This window comes from Rhineura floridana, chromosome 2 (assembly GCF_030035675.1).
Source record: "Rhineura floridana isolate rRhiFlo1 chromosome 2, rRhiFlo1.hap2, whole genome shotgun sequence".
NCBI lineage: Eukaryota > Metazoa > Chordata > Lepidosauria > Squamata > Rhineuridae > Rhineura > Rhineura floridana.
Window position 1 is genome coordinate 156,000,094 of NC_084481.1, and position 22,486 is coordinate 156,022,579.

General features: G+C 42.5%; 1 protein-coding gene and 1 long non-coding RNA gene across 5 annotated transcripts in view; one reads left to right on the plus strand and one right to left on the minus strand.

Annotated features, from left to right (window-relative positions):
- Positions 1-891: 891 nt before the first annotated feature.
- LOC133377249 (uncharacterized) lies at positions 892-9,547 on the minus strand. 3 transcript variants are annotated; one of them, XR_009760679.1, is made up of 4 exons: positions 8,649-8,772; positions 7,942-7,972; positions 5,829-5,989; positions 892-4,461 (listed from the first exon to the last, which is right to left on the minus strand). It is a non-coding gene; the product is annotated as an uncharacterized LOC133377249 (long non-coding RNA). The 3 variants fall into 3 exon arrangements; XR_009760677.1 differs by lacking the exons at positions 5,829-5,989; positions 8,649-8,772 and adding an exon at positions 8,921-9,547; XR_009760678.1 differs by lacking the exon at positions 5,829-5,989.
- Positions 8,865-22,486, plus strand: part of DGKZ (diacylglycerol kinase zeta) — a 170,319-nt gene continuing 156,697 nt past the window's right edge. Inside the window, exon 1 of one of the 2 annotated variants that reach the window (XM_061610872.1) lies at positions 8,865-9,742. In XM_061610872.1, the coding sequence (XP_061466856.1) occupies positions 9,465-9,742 (278 nt within the window). In that variant the 5' untranslated portion in view covers positions 8,865-9,464. The remainder of the gene's footprint in view (positions 9,743-22,486) is intronic. The other variant, XM_061610874.1, reaches the window with a different exon arrangement.

A 22,486-nucleotide genomic window follows, 5' to 3' on the forward strand; every position in this document is an offset into this window, starting at 1 on the left:
AGCACATTCCTCATTCCTTCCAGTGGTTTTGAAAAAGGGGTGTGAGCTTCAAGCAGAGTAACCCTGCAAATAGCAAGACTGGAAGTTAGGGCAGAAGGGTCCTCACTTTGCATTTCCTTGACATGCAGCTGTAGCTTATCCCAAGGCATGTGTTGACAGGCAGAAAGGCTGTTTGGAGAATAATGGAGCCAGAAGAGATCATTGTAATGAGATTTATAAGGAATAACTCATGCTCAACAAACTCAATCATTCCCCTGATAGAATAGCAAGCTCATCAGTGACCAAGAGGCTGTGACCAAGGCAGCTGGCATTAACTGAACCTTGCTCCCAGATAATTTTTTATTTTCATGGACGTGTTAACAGCACTTATTTGGAGATGAATCTTTCCATGGGCTGAAATCCATCCCAGCGACTGGGACTCTATGTAACTAGTGAGAACATGCCCCATCTTCTTCAAAACTGTAACAATTGCTTTCCAGCCAGATTTCCAGGCTGTTCCCCTCCCTCCGCTCCAGCTTGTCTCATTCCCATCAAATGGGACTACCATTTTGGAAATCAGCAAGGATAAAGATTGTACTGGGGTTTTGTCCACACACACACCAGAGTCTCCCTGTCCTAGTTTGACACTAAGACACACAGTTTTTCAACCTTGAGTCCTCAGCTGTCATTGGACTACAGGTCCCATCATCCCCCGCCAGCTTAACCAATGGTCAGGGATTATGGGAGTTGTAGTCCAACAACAACTGGGAACCTGAGGCTGAAGAAGGCTGCACTCCAACACTGATTCTCAGATTGTCTTATTACATTATTTTGATTTGTACACTGTCTTGGAGATATTACAGTTGAAAGGCAAGCCCGACATAAATAAATGAGTGAAGAGGGACCCACAGCTGACTAGTCCGAGTACTGTCTGCTTCTTTATTAAGGTACCACCATCAATAGAAAACACCAGACCAATACTGATCAGAGAAGAGTAAGTCAAATACCAGAGATAAACTGAGATGTATTAAACAACAAATAGTCTCAACATTTTTTTCCATCTATGAAAAAATCTTAGGCTCCTCCTCTATAGAAGCTAGTGGCAGAATACTGAGGCAAAAGAATGGCCTGTGCCACTTCAGATGGCAGGTGGAGGGTCTGGTTTTTTTAAAATGCCTGCTCACCCCAAATTCCTCCTCCATGGCCTGTTACATTCACTGCTTTTTTAAAAAAAAAGTCTGCAAGTATGAAATTAATATCAAGAAATCTCCTTCCTGATGTACCTGTGGTTTTGTTTTCTTTAATTTAAAAGTGGAATATTTTATGTGCGGAAGTGTTCATCTCCTGTCTGCAAGCTGAAATGGTACAATCCATTCTACCACCTCAGGATTTTACCACCTCCTTCTTTATATGGTCGCCATAAGTTGAAATCGACTTGAAGGCACATAACAACAAATCTGCAAGTACAGGGGAAAGAAGCTGGGTATATGGCTTTATGTATGGTTCCTATTATTTCACATGCAACCTCATCCTATCCACGTTTATTCATAAGTATGCCCCACTAAATTAAATAGGACTTACTTCCAAGTAAATGTAATGAAAGCCTTGCTCTTCTCTGACTTTCTTCATTAAGGATCTCAATCATCATTACACAGAATGAACGATGCCTGTCTGGGGGATACAGTGAAATGGGGCACGTTAATCAGTATGCATGTCACACTGCAGCAGATATTTCTGCTGCTTCACAAAAGCCTATGGGCACAGTGAAACTAAGCGCCTCTGGGTACATCAAGGCAAGAAAGAAAATGTCTGTGTTTGTGTCAATGTTTGTTCTTGAGCGTGAGACAGGGACTGTGACAATACAGAGAGGAGGAGGAGGAGGTAGAAAAAGCTTTCTTTTTATCCATGGGAGAAAACTCTCTGACCTCATTGCTCCTTCACATGGTGGAGGAGAAGGGTGTGTGGCTTTGGAACAAGGACTGGTGAGAGACTGCCAGCCTTGGTAATAAACGGTTTATGTACCACTTCTACAAGGAATCCTAGCCTCTGTATCTGATGACCTTACAAAAGCAGGAAACAGGTAGTCCTTATACACAACACGCAACACGTTACCAAGCATTCTGCAGAGATTTCACTTCTTCTTCGTCTTCTTCTTCTTCTTTTTGCAAATCCCTCATTTCTGGGAAGTTTGAAGTTGAATTTCCTTGGCAATTGCCCCCTTACCTATATGTTGAATATGATAGCACTTTGGTCACTGTTTCCAATTGGTTCAATAGCGCTTACATCTTCTTCTAGAACCTGGGCACCACATAAGATTAAGTTAAGGCAACAGCATCTCTGGTTGCTTCCATGACCAACTGTTCTAGGGCACAGTCATTTTAGATATTGAGAAATTTAATGATGAAGTAAAAGGTATAGGAAAGTCTTCAAAAGGACCCAAAAAGATAGCAGAGATGGCACCTCCTATGTGGGACACCTCCTAACATTGCAAGGCTTATAACCAGATCCAGAAAAGGTGAGAGCTATCCAGCAGATGCCTAAACCATCCAATACCAAATCTCTTCAGCAGTTACTGGGATTTGTTAATTATCTGATTAAATTTCTTCCTTGCCTTTCTGATGTTTGTGAGCCTCTCAGACAGCTATTGGACACGGGTGCAACTTGGGTGTGGCTACCTCAACATGATACAGCCCTCCAGCAGATCAAAGACTTGGTTACTAGACATCCCGTGTTGAAGTATTATGACATAAATGAAGATGTCAGCATCCAATGTGACGCCAGTGAAACCGGCCTGGGTGCTGTACTTTTGCAAAAAGGACAGCCTGTTGTTTTTGCATCAAGGTCTTTATCACAGACTGAATGGCATTATACAAGATAATTCCATCATTCCATGCGCTCATGAAAAAGAATGCTTAGCAATAGTATTTGCTTGTGAAAAAATTGACCAATATATACGAGGTCAGAAATGCATTAAGGTTGACAGCGATCATAAGCCTCTAGAAGTTATTTTTAAGAAGGGATTGCTATCATCTCCAAAGCGACTCCAACGCATGCTTCTTAGGCTACAATGCTATCCCTTGAAGGTACAATATAAAAAAGGAGCTCAGATGTACATTGCGGATCTCCTATCCAGAGCACCCTTGCCACATGACAGGCACACTGACATGCAAGACTATGAGATACTTAATTCCCTTGACGCGCAAGCCAGACAAAAGGAACTAGAAAGCATTAATCAAGCTGCTTATATGCCCATCTCACATCAAGGACTTCAAAGAGTCCAGGAACATACTTTATAGGACAAAGAGTTGCAAGTATTGATCTCGGTTGTCTTAGCAGGCTGGCCAGACACCCGGGACAAAGCTCCAGTGTCTATTCAAGAATACTGGAACTATTGTGATGAATTAAGTGTCCAAGATGGCATCATATTCAAAGGACACCGAATACTCATTCCAAAGGACATGAGAAAAGACATATTATCAAGAATACATCGTAGTCATTCTGGGATAGAAGCATGTTTACGGAAAGCTAGAGATGTGGTATACTGGCCAAACATTGCTCATGACATCAGAGACCTTGTATGCAACTGTGATGTTTGTGCTGAGTTCCAAGCCAGTCAGCAAAAAGAACCATTGGTGATACACGGCATTCCTAACAGACCATGGAGTAAGGTAGGGATGGACCTTTTCACAAAAAATTGCAGCAATTCTCTCATTCTGGTAGACTACTATTCAGACTTCTGGGAAATGGATAAACTTCCAGATACAACATCAGCAACTGTAATAGAAAGAATCATGAACCACTTCAGCAGACTTGGCATACCTGACTGTGTGATTTCACATGGTGGAACACAGTTCACTTCCAAAGAATTTGCCACATTTTCAAAAGACTGGGAATTTCACCACATAATGTTATCTCCCTACAACAGTCAGTCTAATGGCAAAACTGAATCAGCCATAAAAATTGCAAAAACTCTATTAAAGAAAACAGCAAGAAATAAAGAAAACATATGGCAAGCTATCCTGGAGTGGAGAAATACTCCAACTGCTGGCATGAACAGCAGTCCAGTGCAAAGACTTATGTCCAGACGCACACGATCCTTTCTACCTACAGCTCTTGCATTATTGAAACCCAAAATTGCAATGAAAGTCACAGATCAGCTGCAACACAAACACAATGAAACTAAAAGCTATTATGACAGGGATTCAAAAGAGCTACCACCTCTGCACACTGGAGATTCTGTACGTGTCCAAATATTTCCTCAAGACAAGACAAATCCTTGGACGAAAGGAACATGCATGGGACAAATAAATCCCCGGACTTATATTGTTGAAGTCAATGGGCGCTCATATCGACGGAATCATAAGTTCATTCACCTAATGAGTCCTCAGGGACTTAAAGACACCTCAGATGTGTTGGATGATGATATACAAGATAATTCCATCATTCCATGCGCTCATGAAGATGCACACCGTACTCCAGGCCCTAAACCACAAAATAAAGAGACACATGTAACTGTATCACCAACACCGAACAGTGACCGTGTCAAGAGCACACATACTCGCAATCATATCAAACCACCTAAAAGATACACAGATTTTGTATTAGATGACTGATAGGCAGTTATCAGTCGTTCAGAACCAGTGCTACTTTCAAGTTAATTGTTTAGTTCATGAAGTTATACTTACGTTGTTTGTATGTTCTTATAACAAATATGACATTGGGGATGTTATAATAGGTAGCAGTTCTATCCAGCAGAGGGAACTGCAAGAAGACTGCCATGGAGATCTGAAGGCTGAGCTCTAGTGTAAAGGTCAGATGGGAGGAGCCTGAACAAGCACAGTAGATCTTGTAAGCATTCTCTTATTAAAGCTTTAGTTGTAGCAAGCAGGTTTCTGTCTTCTCTCAGCAGAGAAAGCATTTCTAAAACACCTAGGGCTGATCCCACAGCTGCATACACACCATATATTATTTCCTCCCAAGACTTGGGGGAACTGTAGTTTACACCTCACAGAGCTACACTCCCAAGCACCCTTAACAAACTACAGTTCCCAGAATGATTTAGAGGGAAATAATGTGCTTTAAGTGTATGGTGCATACACAGTCCATATGTGGCAAATATATTGACCCAGCTAGATCAGCCACTGGATATCTGATGGAGGTATAAATAAAATGCATTGTGCTTTAAAGAGCTCAGTATCCATTTTTGTGTTTCAGAGTTCTAGTAGAGGATCAATTAAACAATTGTAAGACAGGGTTTATCTGTTCATTGGACAGAAGGAGACATTAGCTCTTGGAGCCAAATCTTTTTTTTTTTTTAATCCATCCACCAATTGCTGGATACTCTGGTTGCTGCGAGGCCTATCCAGGGCCGGGTCTCCCTCCTGAGAAGGTGGGAGATAAGAACATGGACACAGAAAAAGCACAAAAAGCCTATAGTTCAAACTGAACTCTAACAAAATACCACCATTTGATAGTATCTTGTATGCTAAAGCATACAACATATGACCAAATGCATATACATTTCACTGGGTTAATGTGTAGCTTGGGCAGAGGAGATGACAGCTGATCTAGAGAAGAGGAACTAATGCTATCTGGGGGTTGATGGGTCTGAGTCATGGGAGAGAGTTGAAAAGAAAGCCTGGGGTGTTTGGCTAAATGACAAAGTCATGACAAGGCAGTAGGGAGATGTAGGAGGTGTGGGGGGCTGAGATGTCAAGTGATTGACGGGTGTAACCCCAGAGAGGCAAAGAGAAAGTAGGTGATGTTAAAAATCAGAGTTGCCACAAGTAAAATAACTTGTTTCTGGTGTGAAGTTTCAGGGATCCTTTCACTCCCTGGGCCCTGCTTACATTATTTCCTCATGTGATTTTGGGTCACCAAAGAGCTGGCACAGGATGCTCTTGCAAATCCCAAGTAGCTCCTTCCCCCAGATGGGTGTAGTTGTCCAGGGTCTCGGGGGATCTTAGACCCCTTGCTTTTTTGGAAGCAGGGTCCTTATGTCTCCAGTATCCTACAAGTCAATCAGAGTAAAAGGAGGTGAGTCAGCCAGTGAGAACACTCTTGTCAGTAGCTAACTCTCTCCCCTTTCATGCTGATGTTCCTAGGGATGTCTGTTGTTGTGGGAGGAGGCATTAACAAGGACCTCATTCTCAACTCAGCAGCAAAAAAGTCATGTGGTTGTGACTAACATGAAGGGACCCTGCACTTCTGAATTTGCCAGTACACTGCTGGCCCCAGATAAGTATCTGAAGTCCTCCTTGCAGAGAAGGGCAATGTACTTCCAGAAAAAGAAAGCTGGCAGCATTGAAGATGGTTGGGATACGAGACAGCTAGGGATCAGCAGGAGGTCAACTCATCCTGATTGCTTTTCCTTTCCATTATAGAAAGTAGTCTGCTTGCTCTCAGGAAGCTGATCTAGGCAACAGATGAGAGGCAATAGCAAGCAGCAAGGCTGAGACATTGGTTAATAGGAAGGATTGGTGGTCAAGAGGACTCACACCTTTAGGAACATAGGAAGCTGCATAATACTGAGTCAGACCACTGGTCCATCTAGCTCAGTATTGTCTACATTGACTGGCAGCAGATCTATAGGGTTTCAGGTAGGATTCTCTCCTTGTCCTACTTGGACATGCTGGGGCTTGAACCTAGGACCTTCAACATGCAAGGCAGATGCTCTACCACTGAGCCACAGCCCTTCCCTTAGTGATAATAAAGAAAGTGAACCCCAACTGCACTCTATAAATGACATTACATCATTTATACAGTGTAATCTGGAGAGAAGTGTCAGATGCCTCATTCCTGGAAGTTAAAAATTGTTCTGGTATCTGAAGTCTTAGAGCTCAAAATGCATGAGGATCATATTGGTTGTTTAGAATAAATATTTGCAAGGATTGTGTTTCTCCTTTGGCTAAGTACTTCACTTGATACAACCCTTTTCTGTTGCTGGCAAAACAATCAGCTCCTGTCCTCAGAGCATCTCTTGCTGTCTCTGGCTGCATACACACCATACATTTAAAGCATATTTGAAGCACCCTCCATGAATTCTGGGACTGTAGTTTGTTAAGTGTGCTGGGAATTGTAGTTCTGTGAGGGGACTTGGGACGAATGTGCTTTAAATGTATGCAGCCTCTCTCTCTCACTCACTCACACATACCCACACAGAGGTCATGCTTGGTTTTTGGTGCAGTGCACTGTCTTAGTCTCTAGAAGCCAAGTGAGTACTGTTCAATGTGACCAAGAGAGATGGGAGCAGAGGCTATGTAGCAAAGATATAGCGGGCTTAACACAAATAAGATGGTGGGATCCTGATGCAGGTATTCCATAACTCCTTTGATGCAAAATCTGAGGGCTTGTATAGTTTTTATTTTATTTTTTGGAGTAATGGAAGTGACTTTCTCATTATTCCTATCCTGCAATAATATTAGGAGAACAATATAAATGTGTGATGGAGTGGTAGGAAGCTTTGTTTTGAGGATAGCAGTGAAAGAAAGACCCTTGTCTTCATCCGGGGCATGGGGGAGGCATACAAAATGGGAAATGTGCCCTCCAGTGTTAGAAAGGGGAAGCGCACTGGCTTCCAAATAAAAGGGGGGGGGACAAGCAACTAGGAACTGGGTATTGCTGGGAAGGAAGGGTGTATCCTTGCTCATGTTTGCCATATTTGTGTTTCTTTTACAAGACTACATGGATACTCATGTTGTAAAGTACAAAGGTATTGACCCTGGAAAGAACTAAGGAAATAAAAATAATTAAAAAAACTTTAAAAACAATGCCAATATTGTGTGCAGATGTTGTGTCTTTTATTCTCAGTAATATCATGGACACTGTCCAGTAGGTGTCCCTGACAGTTGCTCAGGTATTTTCCACACAGCAATCTCAATAGCAACAGAGGTGTTAGCTTAGGAGAGAATCACATTTAACCAGCAGCATCACATTTGGAGTCTTAGGGAAATGATATTTTACCTGTGAGGGAAGCCATGAAAACATCTGTTCCCTGCAACAAAAGACAAGTGTGCAGTCATTTATCCAGAGGAAGAAGATAAAGCCTTTTACACATCCTAAGAGTCTTTTGGATTATTTCAATAGCCATTATATAGTGCAACAAACTATGAAAGTTTCATTATCATCTGTATTTTACAAGGATACTGAACTATAAGGATGAGTAAACAGCATTTCTTTATTTCACTGAGTCTCCTCTGTGAGGCAGGTCACTAACACTTATTTCCATTTTTACAGATAAATCACTGAGGTTGGAACAGAGTGGCTTGCCTAAGGCTGAGGATAAGCATAAATATGAGTTAAAACATTTAAACCCAACACCCTATTCACTCTTTTTCCCCATAGCACAGCCTTTGCCAACCTGGTGCCCTCCAGCTGGTTTGGACTATAACTGGTTGGGGCTGTTCCAAAATGGCTGGAGAAAGCTAGCAAAGCACAAACACCTGTCGCCCCCCCAAAGTGTTTTTTTAAAGTGGAAACCACTATTAGATGAACCCTATTATTAACCAATTAACATATTAGCCACCCTCAATCGCGCTAGTACATCAGCCATCCACCTTTCTGCATCGTGTGTGGTATTGCTCACATCCCTCAGAACTTCATGTGTGCAAGGAGGCCAGAGTAGATAGTCCCTGGGAAACCCCTTAAGCTCGAATCCTTTGTCAACTAACCCATGCCTCGCGGAGCAGCCTAGCTGATGCAGCGTCGGGTCGTGTTCCCGGGCTGTAGTCTGTTTGGGTTAGAATGGGTTAAGTCCCCGTTTCCGAGTGTCTCTAAGGTGACACTGCACTCCTGTGTAGCATTAGCATTAGCACAGCCCCTTCCCCCCCCCCGCCCCGCTTTCCACCTCGTCGCTCCCTTCGCTTTGTCTTCTGGAGCGGCAGGATCCGCGCAGTCTCCCTCAACGTTAGTATTCCCCGTTTTGTTTTCTGTCAGTGCTGACCTGACTGTTCTGGAAGAAAACGCCGAGGTTAAGCGTCGGATCCCAGGTCATGAAGAAACCCTGACTGACCCTTTCCCCCTCCCAGGAGGCAGCAGAAAAAGAAAAAGGTTTCTCCTCCTAGTGAAATTTGTCCTTTCCGAGTTTGCTGCCTCTTTTTTTGTGTGTGTCGTCATATGAGACTATTGACTTCTTATTCCCATCCGTAGTTCTTTAATCTTCCTGCTTCCCGCAAGTCAGATGGATTTGGGGGAGTTGCTCAGTCGTGCCTAAGTTTCTGGATTTCACACCCACCCTCCCCCGAAATCCCTCGTGTTTTTATTTTCTGAGTGCATGAGGCTCTGATGAGTTATAATGTTAAAGCGCCAATAGCCATCTATTGAAGAAGCGGTCAAATCCACCCAGCGAACCAAGTTGGGCTTTCTGGTTCTCTCCCTTCCTTCGGAAAAAAATCCAAGCCAGCCCCCAAAACAGAAGGGGGGCGCTGAGCATTGGGGGCAGCAGGCACGCAGGAAGCAAATAGCCAAGTCCATCTCGTTGGGAGAGAATGGCTGAAGCTTCTCCCAGGACCTGGAGAGGATGCGATTCTGCTGGCGAACAGGAAGCAGCCAGAGGAAGAAAAGTAAGCCTGCAAGGGTCTGCCAGAGAAGAATGGAGAGTTCTGGGGGCTGGAAAGTCTCTGCCCCCAAGCCTGCAGCTGAGCCACGACTGGAACCCTCAGCTGGAAGAGGTGAGGACATCTGGAGCTGAAGCGAGCCCATCTGTAAAGGTCCAGGTGGAAGATCAGTTTCTGCACTTGGCCATCAGAAAGCAGGTGTCCTACAGGTAAGGGTTTCCTCCTGTCAAGTCACCCAGGGGGATAGTTCCAAGAAAAGGAAAGGTTCTTTCCCAAGACACTTCAAGTTGTTGCCCCCATTGTTTTTTTCTCACTCTGAATGGTTTCTGAACCACCTGAAAAGGAAACAGGGGAGGGGAAGAGATTAATCTCCAAATGTATTTGTATAAATCCTATGCATGTTTGCTTGCAAATAAAACTGAGAGATTTATCAGTGAGTGTGATGGGACTTGCTCCGGGTTGCAGCATTAGGCTTTTTCAATCATCAGAGTCCATCCTGGCAAAAATTAGCTAGTACAGGGAGCCAATGTGATGCCCTCCAGATGTGGGCAGACTACAGCTTCCATAATCATAAGTGATCGTTGGCCATGCTGCCTCAGGTTGATGAGAGTTGGAGTCCAACAACTCTGGAGGGCACTGCATTGGCTACTCCTTTATCATGATAGAGGTTGATGACTGGAACAGATTTAATATTACTAGAGAATTCAGTGTGTGATCTGATAAATCAATGTAATTTCACCCTGAGTTACAATCTATCTCCTAGCTTTATTCCAACATCCCCCACATATACACGCTAAAAACACCTTAAGCATCTGGAGATGGCAGAGAAATGTAAATAAGCAAGTGAGATAGTAAAACATCGGAAGAATATGACTGGCAAACCTGGAAGTGGTGATGATCTAGAAAATAAATTAACATCAAATACAACAATTTGTGTTTCCTGTATTTTTCTCTTATCCTGGAAAGCACATTGGCCCAATCCACTCCTTTTGGCCCTGCAATGATGGGACCATTAATTTGTGTCTGAGACTGTAGCTTCCAGTCCATGTACTCATGTCTGTGATGTCTCCAGCAAAGCAGACCTCATTCCATCTGATGCCAAGACTTTGTGACTGCATCATCCAAACGGACCGGGAGGAAGCACTTGTACTGTATATGCTAGAATATTAAAATGGGGTGGTGGGACAAGGAGGCACCAGGAAACTACTACTACATGGTGCTGTGAATGATGGAGAAAATGAGGGAGTAAATAACTCCCACACTGTAAACTATGCCATATATTTATGTAATTTGTATAGTTGCAAACTGGGTTTCTGTAGGTGACAATGGAGAAGCTTTTGAGCTACTTAGAGCTCTTCTTCATTGAAGCTAAAAATAACTCCAAATGTATTACTTAGCAATGTCACTTTAGTTATAATCCCTTAGCACTCTGAGTTGATAGAAACAAACAAGCAAACAAACAAACAAAATACCTGGGCGTCACCAGATATAAGAAGCCAGGATTCACTATGACTAAAGCTCAGAACTAAATTTAAACCTCCCCAAGCAGATTGAAGAAGAGCATTGTGATACCAAAAGCTTGTATATTATCTCCCACAAAAGCTGCCATCACCTTACAAACCTTGCACTGCTGACTCTTCATGATAACCCCAATATACTGTAAACACTTCAGCAGTTAGTAACTGATGGCGGTTTTGAGGTGGTTTACACTTACAGAGCAACTCTGTGCTGAACAGTGTGTTAAGGAAAATGCTTTATACAGAAAACATTTCTGCTGCATTGATACCACTGTTTCCCACTACAAACATAGAAAATATGGATGGCATAACCCCACCTTCAAACACCCATTTTTTTCCATCTGAGAACCCTAGTCTAATTTTTTGATGCGTCGGGATATTTCACAGGTTGGAATGCTGGATTCAGATGTTATAGGAAAATACCTAGTTACAAATCCCCATTCAGTTATCTTTCTCATTCAATCCTCATTCAGGCTCACTGAAAGGGTGAGCTACTTTCTCAGCATAACCTATCTCACAGGGTTGTTTTGAAGCTAAAGCACTGCTCTGAACTCATTGGAGGCAGTGTGAGATTAAAATGTAACACCTTAGTAATACAATTGTACCTATAGGGTCTGATATGATGAGGTGGGCGACCAACTTTGTGTACAGCATGTCTGGGTCCATAGGGCTACAATTCAGAAAAATGGATGGTGCTGCCTTAGTTCATCTGATCCTCGCTGTATATATGGACAGGTTGCTTCACCTAAGGACTAAGACAGGCAATGCAGCTGGTTTCCCACAGAAAGCAGACTGTTGTCCTAGGAGAGATGTGCCTGCTTTTCCCATGGATACTTAATGGAGTCCAGGTTACATCTCAAACTGGAGTTGTGGAAAACTGTTATTCAAATGACCCTTTCAAGGTTGGCCCAAGGTATTTTGTTATTCTCAGCAGGTGTACAGCACTGTCTGAGAGAGATGCTCCAGAAACCTTATAGCAGCTTTTGCCAATCTGGGACTCTCTGGATGTTTTGGACTATAACTTCCATCAGCCCCAGCCAGAATGGTCTGATGGGAGTTGGCTAAAACATCTGGAGGGTATCAAGTTGGCGAAGGCTGCCTTGTAGTGTTGCCAAGGATGTTGGGGTACTTCTCCCAGGTTGCATGCTATTTTATTTATTAGTGACTCGTTTAAGTGCCTTATTGGAGGGTGCAGCTGTGTGAGGGTGGCTACCTTAAAGTCAGAAGCATGACTTGCCCTAACATGGTGCCCACAAAGGGCTACTCTCTGAGTCTTTGAAGGTTTAAAAGCATTCTGGCCTTAATGTCACCAAGAGTGAGGAATTATCAAGCTTGGAAAATGGAGGTGAGTAGGATTTGCCTTTCTTACCAATACTTCTCCAGATATGCAGTTTATGTTTGTGGATGGATTAGCTGGCTGTAAGTATCCCAAATTCTCTGTGTGAGGAAGGGAACACATTGCAAACTAATATGATCAGCCAGCATTAACATCAGACTCTGCTACTGAGGAGCGGTGTCATCCTCCTATCTGGCCAAGGGCTCTTTTGATATAACTCTGCAAACACAACTCCATCCTTGAGTTTTGATTTTGCTGTGATTGCAGCAAACTTTGTATGCCTCTGCTGATGACCCCCCCAAAACCCCACCCGTCACACCTATATCTTCCACCTGTACTGCAATTTCTAGTTATAATTAATTATGTGATAGTTTTTGAAAGTGACTCACTGAGTTGTCAGTCAGGACAAAATGTTCAAAATATCCTTTTTTTAGCAGTCCAGAATACATACAGACACCTTTTACACAGAGAAGACTTGTTCTGTTTGAGAAGCTGGAACCCATTACATACCTTAAGAAAGCAATGTACTGGTCTATATCAGAGTTTTCTTTATTGAGCAGCTTTCTGACTTTCAGCTATATTCACGCCAACAACCTTTCTAACCAGAATGCAAGGAGGATCAGCTTTTTATATTATATCTTCTAGAATCTGAAGCAGAAAATAAGGCAGAGGTAGGATGATGAGTCTGGAGATGCCTTTGAGCTATAATTGGTCTTTGACCTACTTCTTGTGCAGAAAATCAGGCCTAGTCACTCTATAGAGAGAATAAATGGAACAGACACACATTATTGCAGTACAATATGCAGAGCTAGCCTTGGGTCATAATCTACATTCCCTAAGTGGCTGGGTGGTATAGTAAACTGAGGAACTTGGATTCTTAGAAATAAGAATCAGGATGCAGAATAGAATTTATTCAGGTTCTGTATACAGCAACCACTAGACTCTCAGTTCTTCTGCTAGAATGCCTTCTATCCTTCTCAGTCTGGGGTAAGTCGTGGGATAGATCAAACCTATGATTAACATAGAGCATTCTGAAATACTGGATCTGCCATAAGTATTATAGGTGGGGTAATTTGGCTACAGGAAGAGTGTCAAGAGTAAAAAGCTTCAGGTGAGATTATTACATTTGTATAGATCATATCAGTCCATGCCAATAGGCTGGTGTATGCAAATACAGACAAATTCAAACTATTTGCAAAAAGGCAAATTCAGACTACATGATTGCTTAACTCTGGAGCTCTTCTAACGAGATGGCAGCCCAAAGAGAACCCAGAAAGGAGCAAATCAATGAAGACGCCAAATGGGTTAGATGCACATGCATATACAATCCTTGCTGTACATACTGAACTAGTAAATTACCTCCTGTCTTCCACATCATTTGTCAAAATACAAAAAAAGGACAACTGGAGGATCATGATTGACTTTATACAGTCTGCTCCATTTTAACAGACACCATATTTTGAATTTAGGAATGGCTGAGGGTCACAAAGTTGGTTTTGGCCACTCCCACATGAGCAGTTAGACAGACAAAGTGTTCTTTAACACCTTCCTCAGGTGAATAACAACAGAAGATCCTTTGGCAGAGTCCTGACCATTCCATGTACAACTCAACTGCTTATTTCCATGTGCCTGGGAATGAGTGAGCAGGTGAGCTAGATGAGGGAAAGGCAAAGTCTCCATATTAGAGCAGGGGTTGCCAACAGTCATGGGCACCACACACAAATCGCAGTCACGTGCTCATGCATACAGACACCACAGCCATGTACACATGGCAACCACACACATGCACACACTGCTACGCATATGTATAAATACCCCTCCCCAGCAATTAGGCTTGAAAAAGGTGTTTTCGCTTCCCCCTCAAGCTCAATGAGAGTGCGACTAGAATGGCAAGAGTTAATCTTCCCTCCCCACCTGCAATCTCCAGGAAGATTGATCGCACACACACATGCACCACAACAATTAGCATTCTATTTCAAGCTTAATTTCAGTGGGGAGGGGGAAGACGAAGGGGCAACATGACATTTTGGGTACCAAGGAACACCTCTGTGAGTGCATGTATGTCCATGGCTCATACTTGGAGACCTGTACAATTGTGTATGGATGGTTTGACTAGACCATGGATCAGCAGCAGTGGGAAGCCAACAGGAATCCCCCTGGTGGCCACATTAAACCTTTGTTCCCCTTTCGTTTGCACTTTGTTCTTTTCTTCTTTGTAAATAATAACACAGCATTTTTATAGTGCATTTCAAGTGTTCAAAGCACTTCACATATATTGGTCATTAAACACAATGGTATTGCATTATTATCCCTGTATTGTAGAAAAGGGGTGGGGCTGATGTAAATCATGGTTCACTTAAGACCACTTGTGAACAGAAGGCTGAGGTGAGCTTTGAATCGGGGATCATCAGGGTCACAGGTGGCACTCTTAGGTACAACCCAGTGAAATTAAATGTACTTTTTCTCAGTGTGTGGGATTTGTGCAAGGATTGGTAAGGGCTCCTTGCAAAGATGATGGCTGAGTCCAGAAAGATTGTGATACAATTCCTGTGAAGGCCATATTTTCCTCAGTCTGTCACATTACATGCCAGGTTAATTGCCTGTGGGCGCTCCCTTCCAGGCCTCTGCTTGTTCCTGCTCTGCTCCAAGGAGCCAGCGGGAGGAGTGGGTGGCATCAGCTTTTTACATTAAGGCTTTTTTTTGGGAAAAGCACCCTTGATATTTTAAGTTGGTAGAAATAAATGTTTCTTCCAGAAATAGAGAATGTGGAGTGTGTGTGGAGGTGTCTCAGGCGGGTGGAGCGTGGGCTGAATGCACAGGTTATATTTAGCATTTCCTGAGCCAAGTATCTTAATGGCATTGGATTTGCAAGGCTCATTGGCTCCAGCCTCTGCTAAAGTTGCTGCAATAAGAACCTGAGTAGGTTTCATGCCTATATACCTGACTCTAGCACTGATTCACTTTGGGGATTTAAACAAGTCAGTTAGAGAGTCAAGCTGGACCAAAGCTTCTCAACCCACTAATTGGCTACTACCTTCACCCATTACAAAAGCAGCTGGGATGCTGCATGTGTAGTATACCCATAGATGGACTTCGTAGCATGTGAGGTGGATCAGCAGTGTTTCAATTATAGTGGGGGCACGGCTCCCGTACCCTTTGTGAGAGCCCCCTTAGCTACTGTTTTTAGGGTCCTATAGCAGCATGATTTGTTTAAGATTAGTAGATGTCAGGGGTGAGGTTTGTAAACGTCATTAAGACCCCCTATTTTTCCTCACATAATTCGAACACCTTTTGTGACTTGAATGCAGGTGCACCCTAGGGATGGAAGAATCTGTCAATTTCAGTTCTCTCTGTTTTTCATTTTTCCAGTCTTAAATTCAGTTCTCCAGGCTTCTGCAGGAATTTGCAATTAAAAAGCCAGATGAGAATTCTTCAGCATTTCAGTACTAATTTCTCCTAATAAACACATTTTTGTCTGCAGCATTGAGTAAAGTATACATTTTGTAAGCAATATAATGCATTTTGTATGTTATTTTTACTAGTATATTCATTTTTATACACATGTATTTTTGTCAGCATTGTTGGGTTGGAGAACTGCATTGCAAAATTTGGATAAGTGTGAATTTTGAAGAATGGCTGTGTCTCGCTTCTGACATTGTTTCAGAAAGTGCAAATTTGATGATTTCAGCTTTAAATGCAAAATAAATAGAATTTCTTTCCCATCTCTAGTGCACACTGTAGCAAACGAGCTACAATTGTCCCCAACACTCTATAGCATGTAAAAATGAAGTTCATAATCCCTGTTAAGGATGATGAGGTAGAATATAATATAGGTACACACCATGTGCATTTTGATGAAGCAGCCGTATGGGTAAAATACATATGCACATTTTTTATTTTTTATTTTGCCACAAGGGTACTTTTTTCATTCCTCCACCCCATGCCCCAAGCTTGTGAATGGCTGGGGATGCTTTCAAGCTTACACAAGTTAGGCAGTCTTGTTTGCTGAACTCATACTGCATAAATTGAACCATTCATGGGCTCAGAATGTTTGTGAACGTTCATCATCAGGTGACTGCAAAATATCACCTTGCAGTAGGAGAGGGGGGAATGATTGTGTGAATCTGAATGATACTCAAGACATAACTGAGGCTTGGGATATACCAGGCCCTGTGGAAGCCAGCTTCTGAAACTTAGATTTGCGACTCTATTAATCTTCCAGCATTCCCCTACCCTGCATCAATGCCTGCTCATGTAATGGAGCACGGGGGAAAGTGCTTCCTGAAGCCATTAGGGTTTAGCTTGTTGCAAAGCTAGCTTTGTGCAAAGCATTGTAGTCCCATCCAATGCCAACTAAATGGTGATCCCACAGACCCATATTTCTCAAATGGTTGAGGTCAGCACTTCACCTTTAATAGAAGAGGCTCTGTGTCAAGCCTGCCAGCAGTGCTTATTAGAGTAAAGGACTATACAGTAAAATGTTGGAAAATGAGTGCCATAATCAAAGCCCTGAAAGAGGCTGTAATCCTATATCCACTTTCCTGAGAGTAAGCCCTACTGAAATAAATTGGACTTACTTTTGATTATAGGATTGCACTATTAATCTTGGTTATATAGTAAAAGGGTGCATTGGGAATGGTCCATCTGAATGGGCAGAAGTCCAACAATCCAGACACCCAGCCTCCACTGGCAACTTAAAACCTGAGCCTGGTGACTGGCATCTAACTTGCTGATAAGAGCAGAAAACAAATCTCCTACTTAACAATGTCTGCAGCTGTGTATAAGGTCTGGCTACCACCTCTTACACAAGAGCTGGCTAACCTTTTTTTAGTCCTAGAACCACATTCACTATTGGCCAGGCCTCTGAGGGCCATGTGCTAGTGCTGGGTGTGAGTGTGCGGAAATGTGAATGTGGCCATCCCACACTCTCTCATGCACACTCTTCACCATGGCTCTCTATATGCCCTTGGAGCCCCATCCCTGATGTGATTCTTCATATGAAGCAAAGAGCATCACCATTCTAATATATCCCCTTCTCTCTCTTTCTCCTTTGTGCTGTACACCTTGTGCTACAAGCAGATGGGCTTGTTTACCTAGTAAACACTAGCACCAGAGGTCAGGTACTATAACATAGACCTACTGTTATCCTTATCTCATGGGCTTATCACCTTTCTTTTCTCTCTCACTCTGATCTGTTCCTGTGGTAGGTAAGGGAACAGATGGAAGAAATATCTGAATGGCTTTTACACAGAAGAGGGCAAAGACCTGTTCCCTTATGCCCCAGAGAGCAGTACTCGATTTAATGGGGATTAAGTTATAGGATGGGAGATTTCAGTTGAACATTTGGAGATACTTCTTGATGGTAAGGGCAGTTTGACAGTAGAGCCTCCCACTCTTGAGATCCTTCAAGCAGAGGCTAGACAGCCATCTGTTAGGGGGATACTCTGCATTGAGCAGAGGATTAGACTAAGGAAATGGGATATTTTGAGATGAGGTGAGGTTATTTAGCAAATTCAGCAAAATGGTTACAGCAATAAAAGACAAAAAAGTCTTATCACTTATAACTCACAAATCTTACAAATTTAGCTGTCAGAGCTCAAAGAGTAATTTGCTATGAGAATCTCTTCACTACACAAAATGTTATGACTGTTCAGCTCCTGGTCTTCTGGAGTGTGTGTTTGGACATTGCATGCTGGGCCTTTGCTGGGCTTGACCCTGCTATACAATTTTTTACAGCAGTGACAAGAACCTTATTGTGATACCAGTGTGATATTGTAGTTTGTGCTGATGTGAAGTCATCACTTATTATTTTGTCCTAGGAATCACAGATTCAATACGTTTATGCAGTGATACAGCACTTTTTAAGAGATCATAGCATGAGTTTGCTAATTCTGAAGTTTTGAGGAGAAGCATTGAAATAAGGAAGATCACAAGAAAGATCACAAGACAACCCAGAGAAAATTTCTGAAAATTGGGTAAGGATTCTGAGGGGAAAAATCAAGTTCAATGAACTTGCTATCTGTTACACAAACCTAATTAAATATTGGCAAATCCCTAGCTCTTTCATGACCTATTGTAGTCCAAGATTAGGGATGTGTGGAGTCTATGATTATGTTACTGGAGCAACCACAGACATTGACAATGTGTGCCAAATTCAGTAACGTAAGGGTGCTTCCAGAGGAATCCAGACAGAGGCTCCTAGTCCAAGAGACTCTCAGGTTTCAAGTTTTTAGCCCTCTCAGAAATGGCTTTGAAAATGAGTGGTCAAAAGCCTAATGAAGTCTTCCTGAATAGGATTCCCAGTGGAATGCCAGAGACAGGCAGGGCTTTTGTGTCTTGCAGAGTGCTTTGCCCCTTCCCATAGGTAGCACAAACAGAATACAGTATGCAAAACATGCAAGTATCTGTAGGTTTGCAGAATTCAGCTTTCTTTTGTGCAGTACTAGGAGTATCTTGACATTGTGGTTTTTAGTACAGAGTACAGTACACAGCTCTGCTGAAAAGCTTGATTCAGCTTGCAACCTGCCAACTGTATCACATTGGAAAATAATTATTTCTTCAATGGCTGATGCACCCAGTGGTGCAGTTAGCTAATTTTAGACTTTGGACTTAATGGTCTTACGGCCCCCTTAATTTACTTCAAAATCTCATAAGCCAGCCCTGCTGTATTTGGGGGCCCTCTTGGTCGTTCTGCTGAATGGAGTCCTGGACTTCTGCCCTAAAGTTGTACCCAGATGGCACCACAGGATGTACCTCCCTTTCCAGTGTGGATCTTATCTCCTGACACCACATAATTTCTTTTAGCTTAATCAATATTCTATACTTTACTTTTTTTATTCTCTGGAACAAGTAACCACAGCCTATGCCAAGCACACACATTGTAAACTGGTGCAACACCACTAAACAGACAAAGGCATGTTGTGTGGCCAGGATTTGGGGCTCCTGCTGTGAGCTGTCCCTGTTGCTGCGCTGCATGAATTCTCAGTGGCCTTGCTGTGTGCCACTTTGACAATGGTGAAGCCTGGAATGCTGTTGTCATTGTATTTGTTTGCTGGGAAATGAGATGCAGGAGTACATCCTCAGCTCCCAGGTGGGAAGGCATGTGCAGAGGGGATGGATGCTTTATGGGTAGTTAGTTGATGAACAGCTCTTTCCGGCTCAGCCTTCCCTTTGAATCCTGTCTTCCTGCCTTTTTAATCATGTTAATCAGACTTCATAGAATAGCATAATCAAATCCCGATTTGTTCCCACCAATCTGTGCCTGCTGCTATTTGACTGGAGCCTGAATGCCAGCTTCTCTCAAAGAAAAACCAAAGTGTTCACAGGCCAGTGCTTCATGAATACACTTTCTGTGCTGCCCTTCAATATGGACAACACTGCTTTTTCCAAGATCCAGTGAGATTTGCCAGTCCTGGTAAAGGTGAGAAACAATTGAACACCAAAACGAGGAAGTTTACACTCTCATGCTTCCAGCTGGGCACTGCTGAAGATACTGGTTTGTATTCTACTCAGAGTAGATCCATTGAAATTAATGAAATTAATGTCAATGAATCTACTCTGAGTAGGACTAGCATTGAATGCCATCCACTGATAGATTCCTAATGTCTGATGGGTAATGGCATTGCTGTGGGGGAGTCCAGGAGGGCATGGGGCAAGGGAACTGGTGACTTAGGCAACGTATATACATATATATATGCTCAAAGAAAGAAGAAAGCAATAGGTCTTGGGATTCTTAGTGGGACCTGACAGCTTTGGTGGAATCTGGCAAAGAGCCTCTTCTGCTCTCTCCTAATGGATTGGTTAACTTTGAACAACAGTGCTTCACTTGAAATGTGCTAGGTTTTAGCAGACTTTTGACTTTATATTCCCTACCACTCACTGCAGCCCATTCTTCTCTTGCTTTTCCATCTAGAAGTACAGTCTGGCCTTAGTGTACATGACTGATTCCCCCAGTGAAAGAGGGTACTATATCTCCTAGCTTGAGCTTGGTGGCCTTGGCCTTGCCAGGGATCTTTTTTTGTTTCTTCAGATAGTTTAGGTTGCTGAACAATTTTGAGGTAGTCGCCCCCATGTTTTTCATCTTCCACTGGCAGATGGTTTCACTTGCTAATGCTTCCTCCTTCCTTTGGCTGGAATCTTTCCCAAAGGAATGATTGAACAGCCTGCAGGAACCAACACATGGTGCACATCTCTGTTGTGCTCTCTTCCTGCCAATCCCATCTCTTCATTCAGTCAATTGGCCTTTGCTTAGGAGTCTGCTCTTCTCTGCCAGGCTGCATATGGCTCTGTCCTCCCCTCTCAGCTGGTGGGCACTGCTTCCTGCACTTAGCATTTTGAGATGCATAACTAAGGGAAGGAACAATCTGTCTGCCTTATTCTAACCATTGGCTGGTGCATGATTTTATGTTGATTGGGAAGAACAAGTACCAAAAATCTACAGGTTGTAATAGAAAGTGGGCAGGATGGTAGGAACCTTTCTGAAATGTGTGTTTGTTGGCTCTGTTGTCTGCTGGGCCAACTGAACTGATCTCTGTTGCCTGTCATAATATTATCAAGCTTTGTGTGCAAGTTAGTGTAACAAGCTAATTGCAGCCCAGAATTTCCCAAGTTCCTTGCAAATCCCATGGAAACTAATTTGGCTTGACAGTATATATTTAGGATCAGCAGTTAATTCTGTGGCCAGAGAAAACTGATGGACTAGACTAGGAGAACTGATCTTCTCAGGAAGCATTCCTCTCCATTATACATAGAGAAATGGGAACTGTTGTGTTTTCCAGAGGGTGTCTCTTGCTTTCCAGCTTATAGTTGCAGGCATCTGTTTTTGTCACAGGGTGAAACTGATGCAGCTTAGGGTCTCCAAGTTCAAAGATTTAGGAGTGATTACGGTGGGATCTGAAATCTATTTGTTCATTTGTTACTAGCATATATCCAGCCTTCAAAAGACAATTAAAGCAGCTGACACATAAACAACAGTAAAATAAAAGTTAAAAGATTCAAAAGCAGGTATTGTGAGAAAATCTAAATATACCAAAAGGGTGTGCATATTACACAAACAATATATTCTGATCACTAGAGCAGCTTGGGTTCAATTATGTGGTGGGTTCACCACTCACTGCTGACAGTCTCTACAAGGCTTCAGTCAATATTGTCAAGCCATGCATCCCCCACAACACACCTTTTCATTATGGAACCTTGCACCATCTTCTGGCAGAAACCTGGAGCTGCAGTTCCAAATCTGTTGGTTATTGCTGAGTGATGCTGCGAAAATGCACGAAGAGAGCAGTTAATATTCTAAAGTAATAGATAAATTCTAATTTGTTGTTGTTAAAAGGGGAAAACTTGTCTTATAATATATGTAATGTATAATGCAATTAAAACCCTGCAAATGTTAAACCAGTAACAATGTACATTCTGATAGTCAGTTACAGTAAAGTATTGTTTAAAGTGTTACAAAAAGAGGTATATAGGGCAGCTTTTTCTACACTCCATGTTCTGTGCTGTAGTACACAGTGAAATCATAAGAAGTGTCATAAGAAATCATATGAAACCACCTTTCCCCTACAATTCAAAGTGTAGACTGCACAGCTCATTATGCTCCCACAGGGCTTCTGTCAGTCATGTGGATTGGTTGGAACTGGCACAGTGCACACCATTCTCCTGTGTATTGATGAAGGGGTGATGTGCTGAAGCTGTAGCCTCTTAAAATAGAGCCCTGTCGATGTGTAACAAGAAATTTACCAAGTATCCTTAAAACTCTTTAGAATGGATACCAACCTGGTAGCCATTGATCCTAGAGTGTTCTAGAGCCAACTGAAGCAAACAAGTGTACTCTACAGCACAGGCTCTCAAACTCCTTTCTATGAACCACTTGTGGTCCATGAGCTCCATTCAGGTAGTCTCTAGAAAGATTGTGGAACAGTCAAGAATAACTGTACTTGGCCCTGGACTTGACTGATTTTTTCTGATAAGAGATCACAGTGCTTTGCTCACAAAATCAGGAAGATCCATCACTTTAGAAAGGCAAGACTATAGTTATTAAGATGTGAATTATGTATGTGCTTTAATTTGTAGAACAACTAAAGCTTATTAAGTAGTCTACT